This window comes from Procambarus clarkii, chromosome 5 (genome assembly GCF_040958095.1).
Source record: "Procambarus clarkii isolate CNS0578487 chromosome 5, FALCON_Pclarkii_2.0, whole genome shotgun sequence".
Taxonomy (NCBI): domain Eukaryota; kingdom Metazoa; phylum Arthropoda; class Malacostraca; order Decapoda; family Cambaridae; genus Procambarus; species Procambarus clarkii.
This window is the reverse complement of record NC_091154.1, coordinates 17,396,058-17,415,188: the sequence shown is the minus strand read 5'-3', so window position 1 is coordinate 17,415,188 and position 19,131 is coordinate 17,396,058. Positions and strand designations below refer to the sequence as shown.

At 43.0% G+C, this 19,131-nt stretch overlaps 1 protein-coding gene across 1 annotated transcript in view; it reads right to left on the bottom strand.

Annotated features, from left to right (window-relative positions):
- Nucleotides 1-11,758, bottom strand: part of LOC123766585 (phosphoribosylformylglycinamidine synthase) — a 452,541-nt gene extending 440,783 nt beyond the window's left edge. The window contains exon 1 of the mRNA XM_069302853.1: nt 11,566-11,758. Coding sequence (XP_069158954.1) covers nt 11,566-11,714 — 149 coding nt within the window. The 5' untranslated portion in view covers nt 11,715-11,758. The remainder of the gene's footprint in view (nt 1-11,565) is intronic.
- Nucleotides 11,759-19,131: the final 7,373 nt, after the last annotated feature.

The window sequence follows — 19,131 nt, the reverse complement described above, 5'->3', positions numbered from 1 at the left end:
GGCCAGCAGTAGTTCGTTTTGAAATTCCTACCTTTCTGGGTGCCTGACCTGGTAGATGGCAGACAAAGACTGCTTCCAATTACACGGGGGTCTCTATAGGCCATTGCTCCTCGTGCCTCTCTTGAGGGGGCCAGGTTCTGGCTCTGGTCCTCGGTAGGCTTATAACTCCTTTGATTGACTGTTGCCAAGGTCTAATATATATACACATCAGCCCGGTATAGCTCCGGAGAGCCTCAGGGTCTCACCCAGAAAATGGCGTTTCATTATATTCAACGCTGGTTTTTTCTGTTTTTAAGTCTCTGGCCCTCTCGCAATTTCTGTTAAACTAATCCTGTTTCCTAGTTCTGCATCTCTGCTTTGGTATAAATTTTGTGCTTTTATCATATATTTCCCAAAACTTGACATACATCTCATTTACTTCATGTCCTAACAGCAAGTCTTTCCAGTCAAATTCCTTAACCCTTAAACCACGCAATACATATATAGATGATTTCAGTAACAAAACCGAAATGGCGCAAATACATTAATAGCTGTTTTAGTGTCTAGCGCATTAATTTAAATGTCCCGCGTGGGATAGGGGCAACTATAGTGCAGCCACGACCAATAGTTGACAGACGCCACATAGAAAAAAAATCGTGGCCAACATTCCTGGGTGTGAGAGCATCAGTATTGAGCAAGCCACCAAGGTTGATGCACGAAGCATGAGTGCACAGCACTGCTGTTCAGCTTGTGACCACAGCATTGCCTAAAAATGTCAAAATATATATGTTCATGCTATTATTTAATGATGATAGTATTACAGAAGACCCCTGACTGTGATAAAATTGGTTCTATTTGCTATTATCAGGAATAGCAGGAATCCTGCTAATCATCAGGATTCTGATAATACCAGGATTGTGGTAATATTTAGCGCTGTGCTCCATGGAGGGAGGAGTAAGGCTGTGGGAGGGAGGGTGGTGGCGTTTTCTGACTGTGTGGCCACCTTTTATTGACTGCACTCACTATACCAGTTTAGTGGTTCGCTATGGTGAACACAAATGTAGATACTTATATATAACATGTGTATAGAGTGTAATAAGAGCAATAGCAGTAGGTTGGGAGCCGCCATCTTGGCGAGGGAAGTGTGTCGTCTGCACGACTTGTCATGTTTACTTGTGGCCACTATGGTCTTTGGGCACCATACCAGCTTATTTATACAGGTATGGTGAATAAAACAGGTAGATACATATATAATGTGTGTGTATAGCATAATAACACAAACAATATTGTTGGAGGAGAAATATTAGTGCATCTGGCCTTGAACCAATGAGGGCAGCAGTGTGCACAGGGAGAATTTCACAAACTCGGCGCAACACGGTGGTTAACCCTTAACATGCTCGGGGTTTAATATCCTGTCATCCCCACAGGCGCATGTCATTTTGAAAAAAATAAAAATTATTTGTTCTTCCTAACCTGTTAATTTGTGTTCACTGATCACGGGAAATACAATAAAAAAATCGTAAGTGGCATATATTGCCCGCTATAGGGCGGGGAAGTCTGGCAAATTATAGGCGCTGACTCAGCGTGCGTCCCAGGTGGTCTGTTGCTCGCAAGCTGTCAGGCCGGAGTTGCCACAAAGAGATAATTACCGAATTATTTCAATGTCTCCGATTGATTTTTCATACTTTTTTTGCTGTAATATTATTCAATAGTGTGTAGTTTGATATATTTATATAATAAAATGAGTGAATCATTGCTGTACTCAAAAATATGGTATGCATATTGTTGATTCAATTATGTTCATCAATCAGTGAACAAATGCTTTGTCGGTTATTACATTATAAGCACAGGTTATGTATAAGTATCTGCATGTTTTGTTCACTATAACGAACCACTAAGTAGCTATTATGAGTCAAAAAGTAACGAGGAGTGACCGCCGTGTACTAGCCAGCCACTCCCGCCTTCCCTCCAGTCATCTGACTCACCCACATTCTCCTCCCACAATAATGTTTTTGCTATAATTCACTATATACAGACGTTATATATAAGTATCTACATGTTTTGTTCACCATAACTGTACATCTAAGCTTGTATGGTGAGTAAAGGCACAAAGATGTAGCTACTCACACAGTCAGCTGATCGGCGGCCGCCCTCAAGGCCAGACGCACTAATATTTCTCCTCCAACAATACTATGTGGTGTTATTACGCTATATACACACATATATAAATATCTACCTGTTTTATTCACCATACTTGTACAAATAAACTGGTATGGTGCCCAAAGACCATCGTGGTAACCAGTAAACACCGTCGTCTGCACGGTGGCGTCATGCAGACGACGCCACCGCCCTCACCAAAATGGCGGCTCCAAACCTTCTCTTGCTGTTTATACCCTCTATACACACGTTATATATAAGTATCTACATTTGTGTTCACCATAGCGAACCACTAAGCTGGTATGCTGAGTGCAGTCAATAAAAGGTGGCCACACACAGTCAAAAGACATCGCCACCACCCTCCCTCCCACAGCATTACTCCTCCCTCCATGGTGCACAGCACTAAATATCACCACAATCCTGCTATTATCAGAACCCTGGTCAGTTTTATCACAGTCAGGGGTCTTCTGTAATAATATCGCTACATAATAGCATGAACAAGTATAATTTGGCATTTTTAGGCGATGCTGTGGTTACAAGCTGAACAGCAGTGCTGTTAGCTCATGCTGCGTACGTCAGGCTTGGTTGCTCACTCAATACTGAGGCCAATAACACTCAAGAGTTTGGCCCACGATTTTTTTTAAAAATGGCATCTGTTTACAAGAGCCCTGATGAAGGTGTGGTGAACCCCGTGTATCCGCGGGCTGTTTAAATCTTGCGTAGTACTCCAACACATCATATGACGTGATGCGCAGTTAACTGGAACAACAACAAACACGTCATATGACGTGAGGCGCACTTTAAGGGTTAAAGAAATGGCCGAGTTCCCCATAATGACCTTCTGAAATTGGACTTTTCAACTGTTTCAATCTGAATTTCTTCCAGATTATAATGCATTGCATACTTTATTCCCAAAAAGACATGGTCACTTTTACTCAAGGGAGGTAGGTACTGAATGTCAAATATCTCTTCCTCTTTCCTGGTAAGTATCAAATCCAGCAAGGAGGGAACATCCTCTTCCCTCATCCTCGTAGCTTGCTTAACATGTTGAAACGTGAATGTTTCCAGGATGAGGTTTACGAATCTACAAGTCGAAAAATCCTCCGTTCTAGCTTCATATGCCTCCCAGTCCATGAATTTCAAGTTAAAGTTGCCGACTACCAACAGTCGTGATCTATCAGCTCTCGCTATAATTTCTCTCAATGTTATAATACCCTCTCGTTTATTATCTAGCTGCTCCTAAGTCCATGTGTTGCTTGGCGGTGGACTATATGCATTTATGATCGTTAGTTTATCCTGATTGCATATCTCTAGTGCAGGCGATGAGTCACAATAACGTGGCTGAAGTATGTTGACCAGACCACACACTAGAAATTGAAGGGACGACGACGTTTCGGTCCGTCCTGGACCATTTTCAAGTCGATTGTGATGAAGACAGGTAGGGACAGGCATTAAATAGGCAAGAGAGAGCTGAGGAGGAAAGTCAGGTGTAGGGGATAGTAGTAATGAGAACTGCAGCAGGCCTATTGGCCCATACGAGGCAGCTCCTATTATAACCACCGAAGGAGATAGTAATAGGAATAAGAAGAAGATAGCAAGGGAGCGTAGAAGACAATGAACAGAAAAAGGGAGAAGAGAGAAAGAAAGGGAAAGAGAAAGAAAGAAATGGAAGGGGGAAAGCTTATGTTAAGTCACGTTTGTTAGAAAGATTAGAGCATTTGAGTATATACTGTGAAAGGGAAGAGTCCACAGCAACAAAGCCAGGACTCAAGTTCATGTTGGGTACATTGTTAATAAGAGCCGATTCTACAAGACGGCGTCTGTGTAGAGTAGAGGCAGGAAAGATTATTTTGGAGGAAGACCAATCAATGGGATGATTAGAATCCCTCACATGGCAGAAGAGAGCATTGTTAGTGTCTGCAGACATAACACTTCTCTTGTGTTCTTTAAGTCTGTCATTCAATTTCTAGTGTGTAGTCTGGTCAACATATCTCTAGTGCTATTATGTCAACTTCGTGAATTGGCAATTATTATTTTGTTTACCTTCAGGTGTTCTTTCACCAGCACAGCAACGCCACCGCCTTCCCTAATTTTTCTGTCCCGTCTCCAAACCAAGTAGCCCCTTGGAAATATGACCTCATTTAAAATATCATCTTCAAGTTTTGTCTCTGTGAGTGCAACAATGTGTGGTGTCTGCAGCTGCATTATGTCACTTAACTCCAGTATCTTTGATCTCACTACATCTATGTGGGTGTATGCAATCTTCAGGAACTTGTTCCCCCCTCTCCTTATTCTTCACTCCCCCTCGTCTCTAATTATTTTATTGGTTTGCCTTTGTGAACCATTTTACTGGTCTGCCTACCCCTATCACTTTGTAGAAAAAAATTGATTTCTTCTTCATTTCTGCTCTCATTTAGACATTTTGCCTTGGTGAGGTTCAGTTTCAGCGTCTCTGTCTTCTTTTAAAAGATCTCATCTTAACGATCATACTTTCCCTACCTCATCACTTTGTAATTTTCTAGCATTCCTTAGTACTTCTTCCATCTGTTTGGCACCATTCAGGGTGATCCTCATAGGTCGATCTTTCCCTTTTACGTACTTTCCAATCCTCCTGTAGTCGCAGACTTTCTCGATGGTAGTAAGACCTTCCACGAGGCCAACAATTTTATCTACTACTTTCTCTTCTTATAAAGCTCTTTCTGATCTAGATGTTTTCTCCTTTTCTTTGCAACCAAGTTATCAGAGACTTACTTCGATCTACTGTGTTTTACACCAATTTAGGATTTGATGCCAGTTCCTTTCTCACTTCCAGCCTAATGTTTGTTTTATCCTGGTTGCTGCAGTGTTTGGCTTCCTTTACTGCCGATTCTATTTTTTCCTTCTCCTTGGCCACTTTTGCATAGGCGAGTTGCATATCTTTCTTGCACTGTTCTATTCCCTGTGGTACTTCATGAATGAATGTTCATGGAGGAAGTCCATGAACATTCTAAGAATGTCTATGAATGGCATGAATGTTTTCTGTGCCTTCATCGTATATTTTGCAAAATTTGGCATACATTTCATTTACTTCCCTGCCTAGCAGCAAGTCAGTCCAATTACACTCATTAAAAAAATTTTGAAGTTCCCCATAGTGACCTTTTGAAATCGAGTTCATCAACTGTTTCAATGTCACCATTTTTTCTAGATATCTTAAAGCATATTTAATATCTAACAGGACGTGATCACTCTTTCCCAATGGAGGAAGGTACTGGATGTCAAATATCTCTTCTTTCCTAGTGAATACTAGATCCAGTACTGACAGTACATCTTCCCTCATTCGTGTGGCCTGCTTGGTGTGTTGATACAAGAATGTCTCCTGAATGAGGTTCAGAAATCTGCATATCCAAAAGTCCTCCAATCTTGTTTCATAGGCCTCCCAGTCTATTGCTTTATAGTTGAAGTCCCCCAGTATCAACTGTCGTGATTTATCTTTATCTGCATGTACAATAATCTCATGACCATTATGAGGCCCCCTAGTTTGTCATCCAGTTCTTCCTTTGTCAATGTGTTGCTTGCTGGTGGGCTGTAGGCATTTAAAATTATCAGCTTATCCTGATTCCAGACCTACAATGCCATTATATCAATATCTTGAGGGTTTTAAAATATTAACTCTCTTACCTTCAGTTGTTCTTTCACCAGCACAGCCACTCCTCCCTTCCTAGTTTTCTTGTCACGTCTCCAAACTGAATCTGAACAAAATCTAAAACTCCAAACGCCCCTTGGGAATCCGACTTCATTTAATATATTTCCTTCAAGTTTCATCTCTGATAATGTGACAATATCTGGGACCTTGAGCTGAATTATATCTTGCAACTCCAAAGTTTTTGACCTTACTCCATCTACGTTGGTATATATAATTTTCAGGAACATGTTCCCTTTCCCTTTGTTTTTTACTCCCCCTTCCACTAATGCTTTTGTTGCCTTGTTTTTATGTACCATTTCACAAGCTTTCCAGTCCCTGACACTTTGTAGAAAAAAGAATGTCTTCATTTTTATCCCCATTTAGACATTTTGCTTCAATTAAGTTCATTTTTCAGCTTCTCTGTCTTCCTTTGAGAGGTCTTGTCTTATTGACCAAAGTTTGCCAAACTCATCACTGCAATTTCCTGGCATTTCTAAGCACTTCCATCATGTTTTTCACTCCATTAAACGTCACCCTTAAGGGGCGGTTCTTGTTTTTCTCATATTTTCCTATTCTTCTAAAATCACTGACATTTTCCTAGGTAATTACCTAAGTGTAATTACCTAAGTGTAGTTACAGGATGAGAGCTACGCTCGTGGTGTCCCGTCTTCCCAGCACTCTTTGTCATATAACGCTTTGAAACTACTGACGGTCTTGGCCTCCACCACCTTCTCACTTAACTTGTTCCAACCGTCTACCACTATTTGCGAAGGTGAATTTTCTTATATTTCTTCGGCATCTGTGTTTAGCTAGTATAAATCTATGACCTCTTGTTCTTGAAGTTCCAGGTCTCAGGAAATCTTCCCTGTCGATTTTATCAATTCCTGTTACTATTTTGTACGTAGTGATCATATCACCTCTTTTTCTTCTGTCTTCTAGTTTTGGCATATTGAATGCTTCTAACCTCTCCTCGTAGCTCTTGCCCTTCAGTTCTGGGAGCCACTTAGTAGCATGTCTTTGCGCCTTTTCCAGTTTGTTGATGTGCTTCTTAAGATGTGGGCACCACACAACAGCTGCATATTCTAGCTTTCGCCTAACAAAAGTCATGAACAATTTCTTTAGTATATCGCCATCCATGTATTTAAAAGCAATTCTGAAGTTAGAAAGCATAGCATAGGCTCCTTACACAATATTCTTTATGTGGTCCTCAGGTAATAGTTTTCTATCTAGAACCACCCCTAGATCTCTTTCTTTATCAGAATTCTTTAAAGATTTCTCACATAATATATAGGTTGTATGGGGTCTATGGTCTCCTATTCCACATTCCATAACATGACATTTATTAACATTAAATTCCATTTGCCAAGTGGTGCTCCATATACTTATTTTGTCCAGGTCTTCTTGAAGGGCATAACAATCATCTAAATTTCTTATCCTTCCTATTATCTTAGCATCATCAGCAAACATGTTCATATAATTCTGTATACCAACTGGTAGATCATTTATGTACACAATAAACATCACTGGTGCAAGAACTGAACCCTGTGGTACTCCACTTGTGACATTTCTCCATTCCGATACATTGCCTCTGATTACTGCCCTCATTTTTCTATCAGTCAGAAAATTTTTCATCCATGTTAGAAGCTTACCTGTCACATTTTCCAGTTTCCAGAACAATCTCTTATGGGGAACTCTGTCGAAAGCCTTTTTTTAGATCCAGATAGATGCAGTCAACCCAACCATCTCTTTCCTGTAATATCTCTGTGGCTCGATCATAGAAACTGAGTAAATTTGATACACAGGATCTTCCAGATCGAAAACCATACTGTCTGTCTGATATTATATCATTTCTCTCCAGGTGTTCTACCCATTTAGTTTTGATTACTTTTTCCATTACTTTCACTATTACACTTGTCAATGATACAGGTCTATAATTGAGGGGGTCTTCCCTGCTGCCACTTTTGTAGATTGGAACTATGTTAGCCTGTTTCCACACGTCTGCTACGATTCCTGTGTAGAATATAGCATGTTTGTGTGTCCCAGGGGTCAGCAGGTAACCAGTCATGTTTGAGCTGTCCATTCTAGAGTATTTCTGAGCATGCGTTCCATGTCATTCTATTCATTGTCCTCATATTTATTAACTAGTAAGAACCTTGTGCTGTTAGAATGTTATTTACAATTAGAGTTGAGAATGTAAAGTAACGTAATGACCACGTCTGAATGTTAGTGGGACCAGTATTCAAAGTAACTACAATATTAATAAGTAATACATATTCTGTGAAAATATTACTTTACAAGATAACTATTGAAATTAAATGAACTATTGAAGTAATTTTAAGATCTAGAAATGAAACCCTTTGTAAAGAGGGAAGTTATTATTTTCCCAGGGTTGTATATTTCAACCTTGTTTTGCCCCCCCAAGAGTAAGAAGTGTTCCTGTTCAAGGTAAGGATGTTTGATGTTTGACTAAGGATTATTATGGAGCAGGCTCTAGTTGCCTTTGTATTTCATGCAATAAAGGCTGTGTTTTGATAGTTTATAAACTAAGGATCGGTTCAGAAGCTTATACCCCTTTACAGGGGAGAGCGTGTTACTACTATGCTACCATAGGATCTGTCAGTGCTGCACTCTGGGAAGAAACTCAAGAGTGCATGCAGCCCAAAACTCAGCAAAGTCAAGCCCAAGAAATAAGCTGAATAGAAAACATGAAGCAAATAATAAAATATACAGAGCACCACTTGGTTTCCGAACCCCTTGGGGACGAGACCCGTCGGTTAACATGTAAGTTCGTATACGAGAAATAGAGGGGAAAAAATAAACTAGAAATGTAAAAAGAAATTTTTCCGAAAAATTTATGAAAAAAACTCTAGGGAAAAAAATCGTCAGGTTCATGGCGTAAATGCAACCGTGTTTTGTTTGTACTCATCAATAAGTGAAGTCCTGATCCGCTTTATAAAAGTCCTTAATTGTTCCTAACTGATTATTAAGACGTCTGGCAAACATCCTCTGGATGTTTCCTGCCAGCCTGCAGGAACATCCTGCCTAAAATATACGATGATGTACTGTACATTTAAGAAACAAATCTGGGTCACAGGTCTGTGGAGTGTGGTTAGGCTTACGGAGTCAGCCGGTCCCTCCCCCACCACCGACACACCTCCCCATCTCCCCCCCCCCCACCGACACACCTCCCCCTCTCCCCCCACCACCGACACACCTCCCCCTCTCCCCCCACCACCGACACACCTCCCCCTCTCCCCCCACCACCGACACACCACCCCCACCCCCCACCCCAAACCCATACACACACACACACACACACACTCTCTCAAAGGTCACGTGGTTCACGGTTCACTTCAACACCCATATATCGCTTCCTGCCTGCCTGCCTGCCTGCCTGCCTGCCTGCCTGCCTGCCTGCCTCCTTCCCAGCCTGCCTGCTTCCCAGCCTGCCTCATTCCCAGCCTGCCAGCCTGCTTCCTTCCCAGCCTGCCTCCTTCCCAGCCTGCCAGCCTGCTTCCTTCCCAGCCTGCCTCCTTCCCTGCCTGCCAGCCTGCCTCCTTCCCAGCCTGCCTCCTTCCCTGCCTGCCAGCCTGCCTCCTTCCCAGCCTGCCTCCTTCCCTGCCTGCCAGCCTGCCTGCCTGCCTCCTTCCCAGCCTGCCTCCTTCCCAGCCTGCCAGCCTGCCTCCTTCCCAGCCTGCTTCCTTTCTAGCCAGCCTGCCTCCCTCCCTGCCATCATGCTAACGGGTAGTGTGTGTTAGGCTTATCTTCGGGAATGAGCCGGTCTCACCCCCACCACCAACAAACCACCCGCCCCCTACATCCCATCTCTCACGGTCACGCGGTTCAACCGCGTGACCGCGTGACTACCACTCACTCCCTGCCTGCAAGCTAGCCTGCCTGCCTGCCTGCCTGCCTGTGCCTGCCTGCCTGTGCCTGCCAGCCTGCCTTTCTTTCCCTAATTCTCACTACTACTTCCATCCCTTCCTGCCTACCTCCTAGCATCTCTCCCTACCTCCCCCTCCCTCTTAGCATCTCTCCCTACCTCCTAACATCTCTCCCTACCTCCCCCTCCCTCCTAGCATCTCTCTCCCCCCCTCTCTCACTGATTCTCCCCCCCCCCTCATTCATACTGCCTCCCACCTAAACTCCATCGTCCATCCACCCACCAGTCAGCCATCACTGACGCAATGCGTGCATTTGGAGCCAACATGGTGCACAGATGTTTCTTGATTGTGCAGATATGTAAAACAAAAGCACAGAATGAACATTCCAGCCTTATGGCAATTCAAAATAATCGGAATAATAGGCCGTGAATCTGTGAAGTCACAGTGGGCAAACTGGACCATCGCCCACCCACCACCACAAGCCGGCGTGACGCTTGGCGGACCCCTTCCTACCCGAACTTTGTTCGGGTAGCATGACTCCCCAACCCCAATCGGGAAACTGGAAGTTTCGGATAACTAAAGTTCGGAAACCAAGTGGTGCTCTGTAGCTAGGTACAAAGAACACAAGAACATAAGAATGAAGGTAACTGCAGAAGGTCTATTGGCCCATACGAGGCAGCTCCTATTTATATCCACCCAATCTGATTCATATATATGTCTAACCTACACTTGAAACAATCAAGGGATCCTACTTCTATTTTGTTACACAATAATTGATTCCACAAATCAACAACCCCTGTTACCGAACCAGTATTTACCCAGGTTAGCAAGAGTAAAGAAAATGTCTTCCACACAGGAATATACCCGAGGGCCACAGACACTAGCCTCAATGAGGACAGGAAGCTGGCGGCTTGTTGAAGGTCCCACCTCCCCCCCCCCCTCCATTTGCCTAGATAATCTTTTCCAGGTTGGGAAATAAGTCCCAGGGCCAATAACTCCAAGGACGGCCTACCCTTCGCTTGAAGTAGTGGGGTCATGCCATGCCTGAAAGACCCCGAGCAATAGTGTCCAGTAGAACATCAGCAAAAGAACTGGCAAGGAAGATGACTGTACAGAGGCAGGACTGCCTGGTAGTGGCATTTGGTACTAGCTAATGTTGAAGTTTCCCTTGTTTTGTGCGATTCATTTGCAGAGTTGTTTGGTATTTGAAAATTCATTATTCCTACAGTTGTCTGTAAAGCTTCATTGACTTTCTGGATGCTATCCTGATGTAGTGGTGAATTGTCACTTGCCTCTTTCTGTCTGTGCCTCTGTCACTTTGATACACCTGGCACACACCAGGTGTGTCACTCTCCTCTTTCTATCTGCACCTCTACGAGGAGAGCCACGTTTTGGCTGTTTCCTAGTAAGCCAAACTGAAGTCCTACGTCTGATGCGACTTTTGCATGGAACATTCTCAACGAGATAGTTTCAGAGAGCCACCGAGGACTAACCCAGAAGAGAAATACGCAAGATGCTGACAATTGACCAATATTTTCCAAGTTTGATTTGTGCGGACAGGTTAGGTTAATGGTATCAAGAACAGTTGTGGTATTATGCGTTTAATACACAATATTCAACCTGAAACCATAATTTGCCCAATTTATAATCTTCCTAGGGGTATCCCCATCACTGACTAACTATTGAGACTATCAATGTTATTAGTGCATGTAGAGTGTGTTTAGTGAAACTAAATATTCCATACACAAAATAGTATAGTAGTTTTCCAAATGGCATGAAAATAAACATTTGTTTATAACTGGTCATACATGGAAGGCCGAGTAATAACAGTTTATGGCCCTTTAATGTGTTACTCGGCAAGAGAGCTGTGCATACATGCTTTACCTGGGTTCAGCGAGGATGTAATAGCAGATCTCATGCTGGAGGGCTTCCACCATGTAGCAGGAGTGACGGAGACGCTGTAGGAGCACCGCCTGGGCTGCTCTGCGGGCTTCCCAGGTGCCTGGCCCTCGATACACACGCACCATACCCATCTTCACCTAATGCACCACTAATACTATGGAGCCAATACACTGGTCTGGAATGAAAAATGCTTGAATAGAACTTGCAAGGTTCTAATACACATTAAATTGCTTAAAAACTAGAATAAAGCTACTGGTAATTTTAGATTACATTATTAGTTTCTGGATGAAATAAATGTACAGCAAATAATAATGGAATACCATTATTGGGGATAAATATTCTAGGGTTTATCACTGAGCAGCCAAAGGTGAGGCTGTCCAAGCCACCCTAGTACAGTACGTGATCTAAACACAACATCCGCTCCACCCACACCATTGCCAAACTTACTTTCCCTGGATAGACAGACTTCTTGGGCCAGAATAAAATTTGTAGACAAACTTGCCCTTATCTAACTTTCAAAGTGCTTGCATAGTATTTGAATGTCCTTCACCAGGTATATTAGACAAGAGAATTACCACAGCACATGAACAAGATTCAAGAGGAGAGAGAGACAATATTTAGATGAACTTTACACCCAACACTGGGGTACTCACCACACCTACATAGGTCTAATATAATAATTATAATAATTGTAAATTACATACTGTATATAATAACCAAAACACCCAACACTGGGGTACTCACCACACCTACATAGGTCTAATATAATAATTATAATAATTGTAAATTACATACTGTATATAATAACCAAAACACTAAACGCTAACAGCTTCAGATAACCATCTTAACAGTGTACAGCCACTATCAACAGCAATAGTAGCAACAGATCTGGTCTAATATACCTACTGCAAAATTCCATCAATTACATTAGACAATGGAACCAAATAATTATAAAAAAATCAATGTTTAATCAGCATCATCTTCAACAATCATGTTAACAAAACAGCTGATGTGATGTCAGGTGGACAAGAGGGTATAACGTTAGGACCAAGAAGAAATAATGTTAGGACCAACTAACCCATGGACATCATAACCATGTCATGGTACAGTCGACTAGAGCACGTCTGGGAATACTCTGGGTGCATAGGTTCCAACCCTCAAGGCTCCTTTGCATCTTTGTTCTTGTTCCATAACTTATTATTCCATGATGAAGTCCTACATACTGTACTGTACAAGCTGGGCCATCTGCATCTCGGATATGAAACCCTAGTTTAAAATATTTACACCCTAAAAAGACCAATTATCATCCTTGTTGCACCAGTTTCGGCACAGGTCTTACTGAAGGCAACTCGACATCAAGCACTTGTACTGCAAAGCAAGAACCAGACTTCACCACAGTAGGCAGGCACCTCACAAAGTCCACACACACACAGACACATGCCAAGCAATTCTTAGTCCAAGTGACTCAACAATAAACACTAAACACTAATTACAACTACCATTTTCCCCAATCACAGTAATTATCTTATGTCATGCTGTCTTCACAAGGTGGATAAAATATAAATCATTGCCATTACTGAGGTAGAACACTGCCAAAGAAAACTGGAGCTTACTGTAATGAGCAGCAGAAAAGCAATAGTAAAATCCTCAATATATATAACATTATTAATTGTAACTAGCTTCAAAAGATTGTTACTGGCTTAGCTACATGAACTATGGGTTCAGTTCCTGAACCAATTATGTGCCTCTGTAACCCTTTCCACCACTGCCCCACAGGATGGTTATAGGGTGCATAATAAAGAAAAATTTAAATTGAATCTAGTACAATCCTCGTTTCTTGCTACAGCATTACATTGACAACATTCCTGATTTTTTAATTTTTACGCCATTATGCAGGCTAACTTACCAAGTACACCAACCATTTTGCAAATAACATGTCATACAAGACAGGAAGCCTGTACTCAAGCTCAAGGCCCTAGCCCTAAGCCAACTACCAATCTTGCCCTGGATACAACCTAGAACAATTGCCTAACTTCTGGGAACCTGTTGTAATACTAGATGAGCAGTGCATCAGGTGAAAGGAAATTTGTACAACTTTGGCCTTCACTGGGATTGAACCCAGGTCTTTTGATTGAAACTCAAGGACATAGACCACTGTCATACAGAACTACCAAATAGAAATTTCCTAAAGTGAACTTAAAATTCCATACACTCGTCTGTAAAAAGCTGTTAAAATCACCAAAATCAAGAAGTCCATAATGCAGTTATTGCTCACATTCAAAAGTCACCAGATGCAAGTCTTCAGTATTTTAAAACCCAGCTAATGACAAGAGAATACTCTTTAGTAACTCTCAAGTCCTGCCTCAACCATTGCCTTGCTTGGCAACTTCAACTTACAACACTTACGATGGAAAAATGCTGTAAATATAGTCGAGAGAGAATCCCAGGCAGCAGTCTAAATGAACAAACCCTTTTCATTAGTGACATCTTAAATATATACAGTATAAAGTGGAACTTCGATTAACGAATTTAATCTGTTCCGGCACCGAGCTCGTCATATGAGATGCTCGTCTTTCAAAACTAATTTCCTCATTTAAAATATTGGAAATAAAAATCTGTTCCACCACCGAAAAACATCAATATATTTGATTTTTTAAATAATGGAGCAGCCTACCCGACATATACTGAACAAACCTTTATCACATTTGTTCTTTTTTCAACTTTGTTCACTTTCTATTTTTTCATTTTTGTTTTATAGCAAACGGTTCGTTCAGTTTTTGTCAGGTAGGCTCCTCCACGTTTCTTAAAAATAAAAAATAAAAAATTGAAAAACAAAAAAATGTCAAAAGTTTGTCCAGTGTTTGTCAGGTAGGATGCTCCATTATGACAATCTTTCTTTGTTTCAAATGTGTTCAATTTGTTTTGTATTTTTCAATTATTTATTAATAATGGAGCAGCCTACCTGACAAACATTGAATGAATCTTTTTGACATTTGTTCTTTTTTTTATTTTTTTTATTTTTTTATTCTATAAAAAAAATCAATGCTTTGCAACATCACAGCAGTCACCCCTTTACATCCCAGCATCTTTAAAACAAAAAATACTTTATTTGCATCATCGGAGGAGTCAGAGAATGAGAGAGAAGCAGCGGGAACGCATCCATGTGGTTTCCTCATTAACCAAACAAGCGTTCGCCAATTTAGACAAATTGTCGCCGATCGTCGCACTCGTTACTCAAAATTCTCGTAATTTGAAGCGCTCGTCACTCAAGGTTCCACTTTATCTAGGGCGTTTTCTTTAGTTGGTTCTGAATTTACCTTAGGGCTACTAACCCTAGTGGCCTTGATGAGGACAGGAAGCCAGCAGCTTGTCAATGAGCCCCCAAAATCATGAGGGTAAAGGGGTGGGGGGAACCTTTGACAAGCCACTGGTTTCCTCTCCTTGTCGAGCCCACTAGTGTTAGTGGCCCTCAAGTAAATTCATAACCAACTTAAGCAGAAAACACCCTAGATACACAGTATTTAAATCACATACCCCTAATGAAAAATTGAAAATGCAAATTAGAATGAGAATGGCATGCTCTCTATAGGGGAGGAAAATTAAATTAATTACTCTAGTGCCCCACTCTATAAGCAAAGAGTGCCCCCACTGAACACCCTGAACATTTCTCTACACAGGCTGTGTAGAGAAATAGAAGCAATTTAATTTAAGCTACGAGAACCATAAAATCCTAGAGGAACAAAAGGCCATCAATACAACCCAAAACACCACTACTACTACTATGCAACAAACGCTTTATCTAGTATTGGGCCCTTACACAATGAAGATGGAATTTTTACAGATGACAGCAATGAGTGAAATACTGAAGATAAAGTACAGTACAACTAATTTTCAGTGAACCACTGAACATACTGAAGAAAAGATAATCAAAACTAATTCATATAATAATAATAATAATAATAATAATAATAATAATAATAATAATAATAATAATAATAATAATAATAATAATAATAATAATTTTTATTTAGGTAAGGTACATACATAAAGAGATTTTACAAAGTTTGTTGGCTTTATAGATAGAGCTAGTACATACAATGCCTAAAGCCACTATTACGCAAAGCGTTTCGGGCAGTATATCATGTATGTGATACAACTTCAATTCATATCGGATGTTACCTTAACCCCCCCCAGTGAATTTTTCAAGTGGTCAGAGATCACATGCTCATATTCCTAGGACTAGATTGCATAATTATTGCAAAATGCCATCATTGAATGTAATGAAATGCCTCTTTCTGGAGGGACCCCAGTGGCTCCCTGAAGCTATCTTGCCAATATTGCTATATAAATGGGTCAACAGTTGTTTAGGTACTGTTTGGCCTACCAGGAACCTGGTGCCCCTAACAGAAGTGCAGGGAGTGGCACCAGGGACCACAGCCAGGAACCTGGTGCCCCTCACAGAAGTGCAGGGAGTGGCACCAGGGACCACAGCCAGGAACCTGGTGCCCCTCACAGAAGTGCAGGGAGTGGCACCAGGGACCACAGCCAGGAACCTGGTGCCCCTCACAGAAGTGCAGGGAGTGGCACCAGGGACCACAGCCAGGAACCTGGTGCCCCTCACAGAAGTGCAGGGAGTGGCACCAGGGACCACAGCCAGGAACCTGGTACCTCTCACAGAAGTGCAGGGAGTGGCACCAGGGACCACAGCCAGGAACCTGGTACCTCTCACAGAAGTGCAGGGAGTGGCACCAGGGACCACAGCCAGGAACCTGGTACCTCTCACAGAAGTGCAGGGAGTGGCACCAGGGACCACAGCCAGGAACCTGGTACCTCTCACAGAAGTGCAGGGAGTGGCACCAGGGACCACAGCCAGGAACCTGGTACCTCTCACAGAAGTGCAGGGAGTGGCACCAGGGACCACAGCCAGGAACCTGGTGCCCCTCACAGAGGTGCAAGGAGTGGCACCAGGGACCACAGCCAGGAACCAGGTGCCCCTCACAGAAGTGCAGGGAGTGGGCGAATCCACATCAGAAGCAGCCTCCAGAAAGTCAATGAAGTTCGACAGCGGGAGGGTTACACAATGTTGGACTCGGTCGTTATCTATGATGCATTTAAACAGTGGAGATCATGCAACTCCATAAAGGAGGAAGGAAATCAAACCAAGTAGTATATGCAGTCCCCGTAGCTTAGTGGTAAAGCACTCGCCCAGCACTTTGCGAGCGCTTTGGCCTGGGATCATATCCTGGCCGAGGAGGATTGACCAGGTGCCAATCCTTAAATGTAGCTCTGTTCACCCAGCAGTGAATGGGTATCTGATAGTTAAATGATTTGGCGGGTCGTATTTTGAGGGGAAAAATAAGATTAACCAGTGAACTGCGCAACACGCCTGCAAGGCCTTGACAGAAGGTGTGCAACGCGCCTCCGGATATTTTTATTTTTCACGCTCCATTCATAACTGGTGCACGGTGACACGGGTACGAAATGGATGCCTGGGGGGCCCCCAGTGATCGTCCGCCATCTTTTAAAATCCTAGCATGCCCCGCGGCTATGGGGAGCCTCAGTTTCAAAGCAGCAACCGTGTCTGACACATCGCCTACGAGCCTCCGCTCCACGGTCACCCGCGGTCATGGAAATCGACTGAGGAGGAGATACATTACATTTTGTACGATGATGGTGCTATGGATAACTGACTATGATCTAGAGAAAGGCCTTACATAGAGGTCTGATACGAGTGAGGGAGAGACCGAGGTGGCTGATGTAGCGAGCGTGTCCGGTACGCGCGCCTTGTCCGGTCTACCTCATCGCCCTGGGTCAACACCGTTATCACCACCACCATGTATGTCCCTAGACGCAAGTTTATTCAGTGATAGTACATGCAATGAATTTCTCGAGCTTCAGTGACATAGGCTCCAATACAAGTATTGTGGACAACCCAAGTACGAGCAGCGAGGGCGTTACCAGGCGGGGTTTTGCTGCCTCAGCAACACGTTGCGGCAGGCGGCAGCGTGTCTCGCAGAAACAGGACAATGACGACAGTGGCCCCTCTACATCAGGTGTTCGTGGTAGGCCTATGGTACGTAGATCAGCCTCATCTCCTACCATGTCCTCTAGCAGCTCCAGCACCAAATGACGTAGCCGTATTTTTGGTGCTCGTGGTGGTGTTGGCTGTGGTGTTGGCACCAAAACCAAACCCCCGGGTGTACTAGTGTGGGAGGATTGTGCCACATTTGTTCCACAAATACCAACATTTGATGCTACCGATGTTGGTGTTACACCATTATTTCCGTATACAGGTGATAATATGGCAGAAATAGACTATTTCCTGGCGTATTTCGACAACGAATTCATGACCTATCTTGTGACAGACAGACCGATACGCTCATAGCCTCAGACCTGCCGGGATTTTACCTGCCTCATGCGATGGAAGGACACCACGACTGACGAAATGTGCGTGTTTCTTGCACTCAGCATGATGATGATGCACTCTGAGAAAGCCGTCGTCTAGGATTATTGGAGCAAAAACAGCCTTGTTCCATCACCCGTGTTCAACCGATATATGTCGCGTGATAGGTTCCTGTTGATTATCAGGTGCCTACATGTCTAGAATAATGCAAACGAGGACAGACTGTGGAAGGTACAGAAGGTGTTCAGTGACATGAGGCAAGTTCCGCGATTATTTTGTACCTGGACAATGTGGTAATCGACGAATCACTTGTACTGTTCAAGGGGCGACTGGCATTCAAGCAGTACATCCCATCAAAGTGCCACCGTTTTGGACTCAAGTTTTTCGTGCTGTGCAACTGTGAGACTGGTATCATCATGGACATGATTCTGTATTCTGGTACAGACATTAACATACCAGCTCAAGATCCCCACAGGTTCCCTGGCAGTCATAAAAACCCTGATGGAACCGTTGCTGAACAAGGGGCATATACTGTTCACCGACAACTATTACACCAGCCCCTTGTTGACCAGATACCTCCTTGCCCACAACACTGGCATATGTGGCACTGTGAAAGCCCACAGGAAGGAAATGCCAGTGTTTGGCATTGGTATAGCAGTGGATGACTGCCAGCTGCGCAAGTGTGACAATATGCTCTCAGTGCAGTGGAGGGACAGACACGAAGTGAATATGCTGACTACGATTCACACCGGTGTCATGCTGGACAGTGGCAAAGTCCACTTTCAAATGCGTTTCCCCATTTATAAACCAGACCGTGTCATAGACTACAATGTGAACATGCACCTCATCGATAAATGTGATGTGATGTTCGGTGTAGTGGAGTGTGCACGCAAGTCTGAAGTGGACAAAAAAGTTCTTTTTCCACCTGATAGATGATACAGTGCTCAACTGCTTCAACATGCACCTGGTAAAATCAGGCAGGAGACCGCCAATACGGACATCCAGTGTTGGTGTTGTCACAACTGCTAGTAAAGTATGGCAAGGAGGGCCCTGTTGCACCGCGCAGGTTGCAAGCAACAATGCCACACGCAGCTCCAGACTGAGGAGTAACAAGAATTTTGGTGTCCACATGCTCGAGTATATGC